The sequence below is a fragment of the Schistocerca americana genome, chromosome 2, assembly GCF_021461395.2.
Source record: "Schistocerca americana isolate TAMUIC-IGC-003095 chromosome 2, iqSchAmer2.1, whole genome shotgun sequence".
Lineage (NCBI taxonomy): Eukaryota > Metazoa > Arthropoda > Insecta > Orthoptera > Acrididae > Schistocerca > Schistocerca americana.
This window is the reverse complement of record NC_060120.1, coordinates 461,373,943-461,388,787: the sequence shown is the minus strand read 5'-3', so window position 1 is coordinate 461,388,787 and position 14,845 is coordinate 461,373,943. Positions and strand designations below refer to the sequence as shown.

Here is a 14,845-nt window from a genome sequence, read left to right as displayed (position 1 = left end):
CCACTCACATATTTGGGAACCAATCCCATATGCTCGTACCTTAGTTAGGAGTCTGCAGTGGGGCACCGAGTCAAACGCTTTCCGGAAGTAAAGAAATATGCCATCCGTCTGATACCCTTCATCCATGGTTCGCAAGATATCATGTGAAAAAAGGGCGAGTTGCGTTTCACAGGAGCGATGCTTTCTAAAGCCATGCTGATGCATGGACAGCAACTTCTTTGTCTCAAGGAAGTGATGTTTATTAGTACATAAGTTTTATCACCGCTGAAACAAATGATCATTAATCTGCTGCATCCCCTCAGAGGACAATAAACTCCAGTTTTAACCAAATGGTTAATGGCATCACTCACCTTCAATAAATGTAGAAAAGCTCCACATACTGTCTTCTGTTGATCTAATAACAGCACATCAATACCTTCAAAGTGAATGGAAACTTGATAAACAACAAGCCAGAAGTCAAAAACATTTTGAATGATCATTTTTTAAATGTTGTAGAGAAAGTGTTCATTAGAAGAAGCAAGGCAGTTAATGGAAGAGGCCTTACCCACACTATTTGATACAATTGAAATTCCACCCACCTCTCCTGAAATTAGGAAGATAATAAACTCTCTCAAGAATAAAAGCTCACATGGAATTGATTGCATTCCCAGCAGCTTGTTCCCAAGAAATAAGTGGGATTCTTAGCCACATATGTAATAGCTCTCTGAAGCAGGGTATTTTCCTAGATAGACTGAAGTATGCCATTGTTAAACCACTGCATAAAAAAGGGGATACGTCTGATGTCAACAACTACTGCCCAATCTCTCTTCTGACTGCCTTATCCAAAATTCTTCAAAAAGTAATGTATTGTAGAGTAGCTTCACACCTTTGTAAAAATAAAGTTTTAACAAAATGTCAGTTCGGTTTCCAGAAGGGTTTATCAACGGAAAATGCTATATATACTTTCACTAATGAAATATTAAATGCTCTGAGTAACCGGAAGTCACCCGTTGGGACTTTTTGAGATCTGTCAAAGGCTTTTGATTGTGTAAATCATGGAATACTTCTAGATAAGCTCAAGTACTGTGGTATGAATGGGACAGTGCTCAAATGGTTTAAATCATACCTAACTGGAAGAGTGCAGAAAGTTGAAATAAGCAGTTCACATAATATACAAAAAACTGGTGATTTCTCAAACTGGGGAACAATCAAGAATGGGCTGCCGCAAGGTTCGGTCTTGGGTCCTCTGGTGTTCTTAATGTATATTAATGACTTGCCATTCTATATTCACGAAGATGCAAAGCTGGTACATTTTGCAGATGATACAAGTATAGCTATCACACCCAACAGACAAGAATTAACTGGTGAAATTGTAAACGATGTTTTTCAGAAAATCATTAAGTGGTTCCCTGCAAACGGGCTCTCATTAAATTTTGACAAAACACAGTATATACAGTTCCACACAGTAAATGGAATGACACCATTAATAAATATAGACTTCAATCAGAAATCGGTAGCTAAGGTAGAATATTCAAAATTTCTAGGTGTATGCATTTGATGAGGGGTTGAACTGGAAAAAACACACTGAGGATCTGCTGAAATGTTTGAGTTCAGCTACTTATGCTATTAGGGTCATTGCAAATTTTGGCGATATACATCTTAGTAAATCAGCTTACCACGCCTAGTTTCATTCTCTGCTTTCGTATGGCATCATATTCTGGGGTAACTCATCATTGAGTAAAAGAGTGTTCATTGCACAAAAGCGTGTAATCAGAATAATTGCTGGAGCTCATCCAAGATCATCCTGCAGACACTTATTTAAAGAGTTAGAGATCTTCACTGCAGCCTCACAATATAGCTGTAGTAACACGATTCACGTTTCCGTCGCACTTCACCTAGTGTAGACCGAGAACTGTCTGCTAGGTATGCCCAATTTGAACTGACTGGGCACGGCCCATGCTGCCTGAGTTGTTGTTGTTGTTCCGCCAGCATACCTCCCGGTCCCCCGCCTGCAAGGTAAAGAGCCAGCGGCCATTGCGGCGCAGGACCACTGCCGGTATCCAACGTGGATTGCGACCAAACCCACGTGCCCAGACCGACATACCCGGTGGAAAGCCAGGTACCCTGTTTTGCGAAGACTGGCAAGGACCAGGGCAGAGGAGATGCAGCAGAGTCCTAGGTTGGCGCCCATGGAGGAGCACTGCGGGGCTGCATTCTCCCATTGGTGTGGTCCGGTATGCCGTCAGGAAAAAGTCAATGCCTCCTCCACAGCAAATTCGTGCACATACTTTTTCATCTGCGTCTTAAATGTGTACACCATGCGCTCGGCTTCCCCATTCGATTGTGGATGAAAGGGGGGAGAGCAAACGTGCCGAATACCAAAGCACCTACAAAAATCCTGGAAGGTCTGTGAAATAATCTGAGGTCCATTGTCTGATACCAGGGTGACTGGCAGACCTTCCACAGAAAAGATTTTTGCTAGTACCTGGATTGCAACTTCTGAAGTGATTGAGGAGCATCGAACCACATATGGGAATCAGGAATAAGCATCAATGACAATGAGCCAAAAGCCATTGAGAAACGGGCCCCACAAAATCCATGTGAACACGTTCCCATGCCTGGGTTGCAGGCGGCCATGAAGAGAACGCTGACCTGGGAGACGCCTGTTGGCTCGCACACTGGGAACAGGCAGCCACCAAGTGCTCAATTTCTCTGTCAATACCGGGCCAGTACACATGTCTGCGAGCCAAGGTTTTAGTACGGGAAACACCCCAGTGCCCATCATGTAATAACGTGAGGACCTCCCTTCGCTAACTTGCAGGAACAACCATGTGAGGAGCTGTATCATCGGTAGCCAGAAGGAGAACTCCTTCCAAGACTGAGAGGTGGTCTCGTAGAACAAATTAATTATGAAGAGTGTCCGAGACCCGACCTGGAGGTTGGGATGACCACCCCTTCTGAACGAGGCAAACTACTTGCCAGAGAACAGGGTCAAGTGCCGTTTCCCTGGCGACTCTAGAACTAGTGATCGGGAAGCCATCAACTGCTTGGTGGGATGCCACATCCAAATGAAAACACATAATCTCCTCTCGATCGAACTTTGGATCCGGGCCCACCGGAAGACGGGAAAGAGCGTCGGCATTGGCATGCTGTCCAGTAGGGCAAAAATGAATGTCATAATGGTGCTTAGAGAGGAACAAGACCCAGCTCTGCAGTCTGTGGGCTGCCCTATCCGGAATCTGAGAGGCAGGGTCAAATAACGATATTAATGGCTTATGGTCAGTGATTAACTGAAACTTCGTGCCATACAAGAAAGGGTGAAACTTGGTAACAGCGTAGACAATGGCCAAAGCCTCTTTTTCCACCTGGGCCTGCATGGGACTAAGCCAGTGGCTGCTCGGAGCCATCCGCATTGCGATGGGCCAGGACCACCCCCACCCCATACTGCGAAGCATCTGTAGCCAGGACCAATGGCTTATTGGGGTCAAAAGTAGCCAAACAAGGCGCTGACATGAGGAGGCCCTTCAACGAGGTGAACACTCACTCACATGCAGGTGACCAATCAAAAGGAACACCCTTGCACAGAAGGCAGTACAGGGGACGGGCTATGGTGGAAGCCCTGGGAATGAACCAGTGGTAATAGGCAATCTTACCTAAAAAAGCTTGTAACTCTTTCAGCGAAGCGGGCCACAGAAGGTCGACGATACCTTGGACCAAACTTCCTAGTGGCTGAGCCAAGGGGATCTGCCTCGCGTGTAGAAAATGCGGGCGAACTGACGCCTTCAATGTCAAGTGAGCTTCAAAGTCTGAAACACGCCCCAGGCCCTCCTCAAAGATATCCTTAAAGCCAGAGATCAAATATTCCAATGATTGATAGGGAACGTCTTCGGAGACCAACTGTATGGTGTCTGTGATAGAAAAACCGAAAGCTTGAAAGGCATCCAACCCAAAAAGGTTAGCGGAGCTCGCATCACTGACAATAATAAAAGTTGTGACTGATTTGTAAGTAACGTTGGTAGTGAATTGACACAGTAGGGGAATGAACTGTTTACCATAACTGCGTAGACGCCGGTAAACTGGCGCCAACGGGGGCGACCCAAGGTTGGATTAAGTTTGTGCATTCAAAAAGGAAACTGCGGCACCCGTATCTACTTGCAGTTGTAATCAGCATGACCGAACCGACACCTCGATAAAGAGTTTGTGTACCGATGTGTCGGGAGCCTGGCCTGATGAAACTTCCTGAATGCCAATGTCTATGTCCTCTGTACGTGCTTCCTTCAATGTTTTTAAGGCTGAGCGGCAAACTTTTGTGACAAACAGCCCAACGCTGGGGGCACTCTGACCGATCATGATGTATATAGCATGACGCACAGGATGGTAACAGGGGCCGGCGGCTGGAACTCTGTTTATGCGCCATGTGGGAGCGGCCATCACTGCCGGATTGTACTGCTCGCACGTCGTCCACACCGGACGCAGTGGACGCAGCCGTGCCGCCCTGAACTGCCGCGACGTTGCACCACGCTTCCAACTGTTGACCTGCGGTGTGAAAGACTTCATACGATTGAGCAATGGACAGGACTTCCTCGAGGGAAGTGTCTTCCAACTGCAGGGTCTGTTGCCGGACCTCCCTATCAGGGGCCAAACAAACAATGACGTCGCGCACCATAACGTGGGCATACGACTCTCGCGACTGCTCCGTGACAAAATAACACTTGCGACTAAGACCGTGTAGGTTAGCGGCCCATGCCTGGTAAGACTGATGGAGCTGTTTCTTGCATTGATAGAACTCGAACCTAGCCGCCACAACATGCATGCGGTGGTGATAATATGAAGACAGCAATGAACACAATGCATCAAAAGACTAGGACGAGGGTTCCTGCAACGGCGCTAGCTGCCACAAAACTTGATACAGTGAGGGAGATATCCAAGACAAGAAAATAGCACGACATACCTCCACATCAGCAACATGAAACGCCTGGAAATGCTGCTGAAGGTGATGTTCATATGCGTCCCAATCCTCCGCAGTTTCATCATACGGGGCAAAGGGAGGAGGGAATGGCGCTGGAGCAGACTGTGTGGAAAGCAACTCCGGAAGCACTTGTTTCATGGTTGCCATGAGCTCCGTCTGCTGTTCAACCAAAACCCGCACTAAATCCTCCAAGCCGGAACAACGACACAACATGCGAAAGAACGATCCTAGTCGTCGCCAGTTGTGTAGTAACACGATTCACGTTTTTGTCACACTTCACCTAGTGTAGACCTGGAACTGTCTGCTAGTGTGAACTGACTGGGTATGGCCAGTGCTGCCTGAGTTGTTTCCACCGGCAGAGGGTGCGGCCGAATTCTCGCTTGTCCTCTGGTGGACAGGACTTTACTTGCGGCAATTACTGTCCATGACGCGCCGTGCCGATCTTTCTGGTGGCTACTGCAATAGCCTATATATTCCCTTATGAAATTTGTTATTAACAATCCGAATGAATTCAAAAGTAATAACAGTGTACATGGCTACAACACTAGGAGAAAGGATGATCTGCACTACTCAAGGTTAAATCTAACTTTGGCTCAGAAGGGGGTAAATTATGCTTCCACAAAAGTCTTTGGTCACTTACCTAATAGCATCAAGTCTGACAGATAGCCATATAGCATTTAAAAGGAAATTAAAAGGATTTCTTAATGGCAACTCCTTCTCATTAGATGAATTTTTGGATACAATAAGTGGGTAATTTCCCCAAACCACACACAAAAAAATTAAAGATATTGTAATGTAATATTTGTGTAATGTAATATCTTTTATAGACACCTTTTATTAACCTGACATGTTCCACATCATTAAGAAGTGTCGTATTCATGATCTATGGGACAAGTACTAATCTAATCTAATGTATACTGTTATTGTTGTATCCCAGGTGTGGTTCAGCCACAATGTTATGTCGTAGCAACATACATCAATAAAGGAAATTATTCATCATTGGCCCACTTGATTAAGTGACCTTGCACCTCACTGCATTTGATATTTTTAAAGAATTATGCAAATTTTATGAACAATTAGTTGTTTTCCATAACTGCTGAGTGGTGATTTCTTAGGATTCTGTCTTTTGATCGGGGTTTCTTGCATTTATATGAATATTCCCCAGCTCTAATTAACCTTGACATCAACAAAACATCAAACTCTTCCACCTCTCTGACATGAATTTGTCAAAGTATAGGTTTGTCCAAAGTAACGTTTCCAAAAACTGCTGTGGCACTGGCACCACCAGACTAACTGCTAAACAGAAAACCAATGAATCTTAAGCTTTCAGAACCAGGACCAACTCATAATTTTGCTGAAGTAGACAACAAAAGGCATCCAGGATGCCAGACTTTAGGGTGAATATTATGTCATCACTGTGACAAAACACAAAATGTGCAAGCATATCTGTTAGTTCATTATAAAAACTCCCAGTATTAATTCTACTGTTTCTTGTACGTCTTGTGTATGTTAACATCTTGACTCTACGTGCAGGTAATTATACAATATTTAATTTCATTATCTGCTATAAGCATAACCGCTTTCTGCTTTGTGTATTAAATTTTAATATAGATATGTGGTTAATGTCACATATGCTTAGCAAATGTGATGTTATAATATTTCAGTATCAAATATGGATCGTGAATTTCCTCTAAGTCTTCGGTTTAAGAAACCTGTGGTAATGGCTACAGGACTATGCATACACAAGGGGGAATTTTGCATTCTCCCCTTATGGAGCTGCATCTGTGCTGGTCGTACTCTATGAAGGTTCCAGGGGCAAAACAGCCAGCCAAATACAACACGCTTTACAGCTGCCATGGGACTGTGTAATTACAAGGATTGGTTTCAGAGACATCCATCGCCACTTAAGGGTGAGCTACTATATACACTAATATATATTTTATTAACTCTTCTTTATTTAGATTTTTACTTTTGCTGAAAATGTCTTTATTTAAAACAGTGAAAATTTAATTTAATTTCATAGATTAGTCATGGACAAGTACTGTAACTGCCCTGTAAACAAATCAGAGGCTATGTCATTCATCATATAAGTTATGTACTAAAATCCACAATAGTTAAGCTAACAGGAAAAGAGTAGCACCTGACACAAACTAAATCATTATTTCTGTGACTCCTTAGGTCTAGCTGTGGCACTTGACTATTGAATCAACTCTTTTGTCATGATATTTACTAAATTATTCTTAGCAGCAACAGAAAGCACAGTAACTAAAATAAACTATCAGAAACAGGTGTGTTAATTTAAGTAGGCACTATATGATCCACAATGGAGACCTGTTTAGTGGCTAAACTATTAAAGAATTAACAGAATTCATTATATCACTGAAAATCATGAATAGTTGAGGTCATAAAGGTGAACCAGTAATATCTCACTAAACATCATAATAGAGTCATTGTTTATGATTCTGTTGTGCAGTACCTTTTTCTGTGATCTGTACTTAACTGATCAATATATTTTATCATAATAGGTTAACATTTTATCTCTATAGACAAATAAACCATCGCCTGTTAGTTTCACAACTAAATAACAGCAGGTCATTGGGTCTAAAAAAATTGTCAGTGGCTATTGCACTACCTCTTCAATACAGCAATGTAGGAAAAGACAGATTGCTACTTACAGTAAAAGAAGGCATGACAAGTCACAGGCAGGCACAATTGGAAGACACTCATATATAGTTTTTGGCCATAGCCTTCATCAGTAAAAGACACACACACACACACACACACACACACACACACACACACACACACACACACACATAAACAAAAACCTCATCCACACAAACCTCCAGATTGCTGCTTGCATCCCATATTGCTGCTTGCAATCCCCAGCCCCTCCAGATTACTGCTTGCACCCCACGTGATGTTGCGTTCTGGCCCAAGATGCTGGAGCTGGTGGTTGTGTGTGTGTGAGGTGTGCTTTCTTGTGTGCTATCTCTCTCTCTCTCTCTCTCTCTCTCTCTCTCTCTCTCTGTGTGTGTGTGTGTGTGTGTGTGTGTGTGTGTGTGTGTGTGTGTGTCTTATACTGATGAAGGCTATGGTTGAAAGACATATGTGAGTGTCTTTTAATTGTGCCTGTCTGCAAGTTGTTGAATTGTTCAACAAATATCTTGATAAAAAGGCAGTACTCATTGGAAACAGTAGTTTCAATTCACAAGAAAGGGAACAGAGAAGAAGGTCACAGGTTGATTGTCTTTAGTTAGTGGTATGAAAGACTTTTACCAAAATTCTCATTAATTGTTTAGAAGATAAAGAAAACATTAGAATTTAGTTAGGAAGGAAAATCTTGATTTTAACACTGAGTGTAGTATGATGAAAATTTTCAAGTTTCAAGTACAACTAAACAAGAAAAGCAATGACTATGGGTTACCACTTTGTCTAGGATTTATTAAATTATATGAAAATTTGACTTAGTTGTAATAAAAGCTGTGCTAACTGCCTTGAGAAATCAAGCCTACATTATCAGTTTCTCAGTTAATATCTGTAATGAGGCTACAACTGCACTTTGACAACATGAAAAGATTGGGAGGAATGAAATGTGTTAGCAAAAAATTGATGAGTTTGATAAAGGAAGCATGAGAGTAGGGGTAAATATTATTTACACCAAGATGAAAATGTTGTATAACCAGTCCACTGAAAGGATGACAGTCTAGGTTAGCAGTGATTTTATTGGATAAGTTAATGAAAATTTGTATGTTTAGAACAACTGAAAATTAAATTCAAATAGACAGTGAAAGTAATAAACAGTAGAGCGCAACTGGATCTGAATTGATTTCAGGGCTGTAGGTCATATCTGAAAATAGGTATCTGGTATGCCAAACAAAAAACAGCATTTCAGGTGCAATGAGAAGGCACAGATGACATAATAATGGGTTCCAAATGAATGAATAAATTAAAGAAGAGGTTGAGAATGTGAGTCTGGCCATTATCGAATTGCAATGCTGATGAAATGATGAAATGTTCAGATACACTGACAGAAGATAAATTAATAAAATATATCTTTGCATTCTTCATAACAATATATGACCTAATTGAAGACAGGTGTACAAAATTAGGAAATGAATTGAATATATCTGTAAGCATAAAGCCAAAATTGACAATTTGTGGAGAAGTGTAGAAGAGACTTTTATATGGGAGTGTGTAAAAATTGGCTCAAAGAAGGGTATAACAGTGAAGATTTTATGAAAGAGAGTTTTCTGCCAGTGAGAGATACAGGAAAACTAGACATTTCTTGAAGACTGGTAAGCCAAATAGATGGATTCCTATGAGCTTGACAGGTACTAGATGAAAACATAGCCATTGGAAGTAGTTACCTAATATCAGATATCAGAATATTTATCATTCCTGTTACCAAGAACATAGTGTATGAACAAGTCATTTCAGTTTCACCAGCTTTATAGATGAAATTGTTGCCATCAGTACCTCATATTTGAAATTTTTCACTTTTGAAACAAACTTTCATCACAATATAAAAAGTGTGAGTGAAAGAATCAGGACTGATGGTGTTGCAGCATAGTTGTGTAGAAGCATAATTGTATAGTGTTCTACAAGTAATACAAAACATATGACACTCAGCAGCACAGAAATAAAACAATAAGACATTTAAAAAATATGATAATGGAAAGTCTTGAAAGGGATACAAATAATGCAGGAAGTAAAAATAAATACTCAGTATGTAACTGAGGTACTGTGCAGTCAGTAGGAATATAGACACTACAACACTTGTTGTTCAGCTACAATGTCCCATCTGACTACTTCATCCAGTCATTGCAGCTTTTCTAGGGTCAGGGGTTGTATTGGTTGGAGAGGGTGAGAAGGAGGAAGGAAGAGTGGAGGGAAAGAGAAGGGTGGAGAGGAGGGTGGCTCAGGACTGAGAGGGAGAGGCTACATGAGAATAGGGTAGGTATGTGCCACTGGTGAGCTCACATTAGTACAGGTACAGGGAATTGCATATCGCATACAAATACATTGTGTGGCACACACAACTTGCCATGCCTGCACCAGGGCAAGCAGTCCAGTGCCACATTCTTATCCTATTCTCTTGCTCCTTTTCCCTCCTATCCTGTGTCACATTCCTTTCAATTCCAAACAACACAGGCCCCCACCTCAGTTGTGCTGCAGTGTCAGGCCAGTAAAACTTCATGGCAGATTAAAACTGTGTACTGGGCAGTTTTGATGAAAATGAGTATGTAAATTTTGGAATACATATCCTTAAAGCATCTAGGTAAACATTTTTCTAAATAAATGCTCTTCTGTGTAAATTACGTAATTGCTGAGAAATAACTTTATAGTTTGCTTTCAAATTTAGTGTAGTTGGCTGTCAGATGTTTTATATCATTAGGTAAGTAAAAAAATATTTTGGAAGCAGCATTGTTCATCTTTTTCTATCCTGAAGTCAATTTAACAAAGTATGATGAATATCATTCTTCTTGTTTGTTGTAATTATAGCTTGAATAAAATAACTTTGTGATTTTTGTAAATATTATTTACACTAAAAAGTAACAGTGACTTACCCCAATTTATTTAACAAATTGAGCCACGTTGCAGAATTCTCCTCGGTGCAGTGCAAGCTGTTTTAAGTAAACAATCTAATAAAATGACCTTTCCTTCATGGGGGACCACAGTCATGTAGAACCTAATCAAAGTCCAGGTTGTGCAGTGTCAGAGCTCCATCAGTAACTAACAAGAGTCTGAAGAATAGACACATGTAAACTAAGTCCATAGAAAGAACCAAACCAACAGACTGAGTGGTGTGCAGTTTCACTGATCAAATTACAACTGGCCATGTGCTGTCTTATATGCAGAATTCATCAGAGAATGCTCCTGGTAACAAGTGTCATCCGAGTAGTGGTACCACAACAAACAACAATAATGTTGCACCAGCTAACTGGTTTCCACAGTGACATCAGACAGCACCACTACAAGCCCTCCCTCAGGAGCACCACTGTGGAAATCTGTGGCAGGTTGAGGCTCAATGGAAGTAGCATGAGCCACCTTGGGACTGGAGGATTCACTGGGGCAGGTGAAGCCAGGAGCTGGTGAACGGGATGGTGGAGATGAAATTAATTTTGATGGCACCACAGAAGCCTGTGGGCAGAGACCACAATACACGTCATGGATCTATGTTGGAAGGAAGCTGTCCACAGATCCAGGTTGGGTGGCATCCAAGTTCATGGGCCACACTGAAGTGTTCACCCTGAAGGGGAAGGCCTCATTGATGACATGTGCCAGGGCCAGCCACAGCAAGTCCAAGAGTGTGGTGAGGGCAACCATAAATCAGCTCCGCCAGACTGCAGCTTTCAATCAGGGTGGCCATATAAGTTGCCAGAATATTGCAGATGGTGTTAGGTGCAATATTGGGCAGTTCTTGTAGAGCTGGGTCTTGAATATGTGGATTAAGTGTTCCATGCGATTGTTGGAGGCTGAATGAAAGGGCATGGTACGGGGGTGCTGAATTCTGTTATAAGCACTAAACAGTTCAAAGTCATGAGAGGTGAACACCATCCTGTTATCTAAACCCAAAGAGCATTAGATGCCTTCAGTGGCAAAGATTTTTTCCAAGGACATGACTGTTGTAGTATAAGTGACCTGGGGCAAATGGCACAGCACCCACAACTGAAAGTGAAGAATCCAGCTGTGGCAGTAGTCCTTATATAAGATCCAGTTGTAGTTAATTTCACCATGACCAATAGGGACAACATTCTGAGCCAGTAGTCCAACCCTTCATGTGGCACAAAGTGAGAAAGGCAGCATAATGTTGGTTCCTTGCATGTAGCAACTGTGGCATTGTGTGATATTAAGGAAAAAGCCAAAATAGCCAAATCCAGATCTGAATCAAGTTGAAAATACAATTATTCAAGTTGGTCAAAAGCTGAATAGAGTCTCGTGGTGAACTGCAAGAGCACATCCATGTTAGCATGCAATGTCTCTTCCTGGTAGTGGATAGAATAGTGAAAATTCAACAAGAACATTGCCTAGTGCTAGAGGCCCAGTCTGGAAAGCAATGCTTAGGTCCAAAGATAGTGAGCAATGGTTGATGGACCATGAAAGTTCATCTTGATGTAGATTTCTGTCAATAAAATAATAATTTAAATTTCAGGGCTGGGTAGATGATACTAAGGGCCTCCCTTTCTGTTTGAGAGAAGCATTGCTGTAATGTGGATAAGGTCTTAGAAGCAATGCAGTAGGGTGCTCTGTGCCATAAAGATATTTATGGGACAAAATTTCACCTATGCCATGGGGGGATTCATTAATCACTACTGCCAGCAACAGACTAGGCATATATATTGTGAATACAGCTCCCACTTAAGGCAATCTTCCAAATCCTAGACAGCAAGGTGACAGTTTGAAATGTGTGCCCTGGTGATGTATCTGGTTCAATGTGTAAGAGAGTTCAGTTAGGTTTGTAATTAGATAATCATGGTGATTGATCTTATGCAGAAACACTCGTAGGTCTTTTTCATTCATGGGTGACTGCATGTTACTGATGCCCACGATATAATTTTCCTTTGGTTTTAGTACATTGACCAAGAGTTTGAACCCCAAATATGTCAAGGATGGTTGCATCTGAGTACTTCTGCACCTAGCCTCTGGAACAAGAGTTTGAATTGTGAAGATGGTTCTCAGGAGTTACACCTCTAAACAAGATGTCTTTCTCTATAAACATTGTCCATTTTGGTGTCAACTACCACAAGATAATGTACTGGATGAGTGACCTGGTAGCATGTGAGAAAAACTGAAAGTGTTCCTAACAAAGGCACATGTTGGTGTCCATAGGCCCAGATGTTTCTTTTGGCTACCTGCAAGGGCTGTGACACAAAACTTAAGTAAGTGGGTTGGTTTAGCAAGGACACCAAAGAATCTGTTTCAAGGAGTATCTTTACTGAGTGCTTGCTTATGAACACATCTACATTTTCTGGGCTGCACACTGAGAAGTCAGCACATTCTTAGATTTATCATTCACTTGGTTTACTTCCACAGGTTGGGGCACATTCGTTGCAGAGCTGCTGAAACATACTTTTTACAAGCATCCTGTTTAATTATGTTTGACGTCTTCTGAAAGCTTCTCCTTCTGTTAATTTTATGAAAATATGACTGTGGACTTCCTTTCCTCCATTTCAATTGTAAATGCAGGCAGTTGACTGCAGGGAACACCAGTGCCTCTCAAGATGATATAAAACGTGAAGAAATTCTTCTTAACTTGGTTCTATTTCACTTTAATAAAAATACTTAATGCTGTTACTACGTCTTCTCTTACTCAAAAACACATGTGATACAAAAGACTCGTAGCCCATCAGGGTAACTAAACTTCTACATTCAAGAGAGTGAAACAAAATCATGTAAAAAAAGTGAATGATATTTTATGGTCATTTGTCTACACTGTGCATTTATAACTAATGTCTTTACTGACCCTTATAGTTGGCCTTTATTCTGTCATTATCGCTGCTTTAATAAATTTTTAATAAATTTTAACTTTACCATATCCGGGGGCGTCTTTCACCATGTACCTACACAGCTCCCAAAACAGACCGTAAACAGTAAAGGAATATCAAATTTTAATAAGGGAGGGCTAGGACAGTAGTGGCCCAGTCCTCCCTTGCATATCATTTTTTCTATTTGATACTAAAATACTGGATTTCTTTCATGTAATGACAAAAAACTTTTTTACGTTGCAAAGATAAACTAATGAAGAACTTATAATAATACAGGCACTTCAGTAAATTTAGTTACTTCACTGTGTATTGACTTCAAAAGTTGCCCTTTTTTTTACTTTAGATAGTGAAATTCATGTTAACTTACCTGTAATGTCTAAAATCAAGTCAGTTGATGAAATTTGAATATGGTGGCTATAAACAGTTGAAAGTCAAAGATTATAGAAGTGTAAACCAGTGACACCAACCACAAAGTTTAAAAAACGGATGTCCCAAACATTCCCCCATCCCACCCACCCCTACATTTTATATCAAATGAATTTCAATTCTTCTGCTTTCAGAGCTTCTAATTTGTTTGGTTTATTGATGTAGACTGTAGACTTCAAATAACGTGATAAAAATATATGGAGAAGTTAAGTCTGGGGAACAGGGAGGCTATTCAGTGTTACAAAACCTCAAAATCATATATTTTTATTTATTTATTTTGATCCAACATCAACTGATTACAAAAAAAGTTTTTTTTTTTTTTTTTTTTTTTGTTCCAGTCTTCTAGATAAATCAGAGCCTTACTTACTAGAGTTATGTATTATTGCTTGGCATTTTTATCTACACAACTTTTTTTTCTAAATTTAGTTGAGAGAACAACATTACATATATGGACTATGCATAAAAACAATTTGTTATTGCAATACTTAGATTAAGGAATCTACAGTTTGTGACACAGTATTCAGATCTGAGATTCAAATATTTACAGTTTGTGACACAGTCTAAGACCTGAGATTACATATATTTTTAGATAGACAGTCTTCCATCATATGAGTGTACTAAATCTAGAAACTCATCTATTGAATATACAGGACTGTTTAGGAGCCATAATTTTAATTTCATTTTTAGTTTTATAATGGGCAATTTGGAGATATCAGGATGGAAGCAATTCAGTAGTTTTATGCCTGCATATCAAGGGCTTTTCTCATAAAGTGTTGTTCTATGAGAGATGATGTGGGGTCTCTCTCTACCTCTAGTGTTGTGTTGTGTATTTCTTTATTAAGTGTTTTGTTACTGTTTACTGCCATAATTATTATCTTCAGTACATACATATTATGAACAGTTAGTATTTTAAATTTTTTAAACAAATTTCTGCAGGGCTCCCTGGCATATTTCTTTCCCATAGTTCTAAGTGCCTTCTTTT

At 40.6% G+C, this 14,845-nt stretch overlaps 1 protein-coding gene across 3 annotated transcripts in view; it reads left to right on the top strand.

Moving 5' to 3' along the window:
* LOC124596039 (location of vulva defective 1-like) overlaps positions 1–14,845 on the top strand; it is a 99,144-nt gene that overhangs the window by 54,161 nt on the left and 30,138 nt on the right. For 2 of the 3 annotated variants that reach the window (XM_047135006.1, XM_047135007.1), the window contains exon 3: positions 6,679–6,858. In XM_047135006.1, the coding sequence (XP_046990962.1) occupies positions 6,679–6,858 (180 nt within the window). Of the gene's footprint in view, positions 1–6,612; positions 6,859–14,845 lie in introns of all 3 variants that reach the window. The other variant, XM_047135008.1, reaches the window with a different exon arrangement.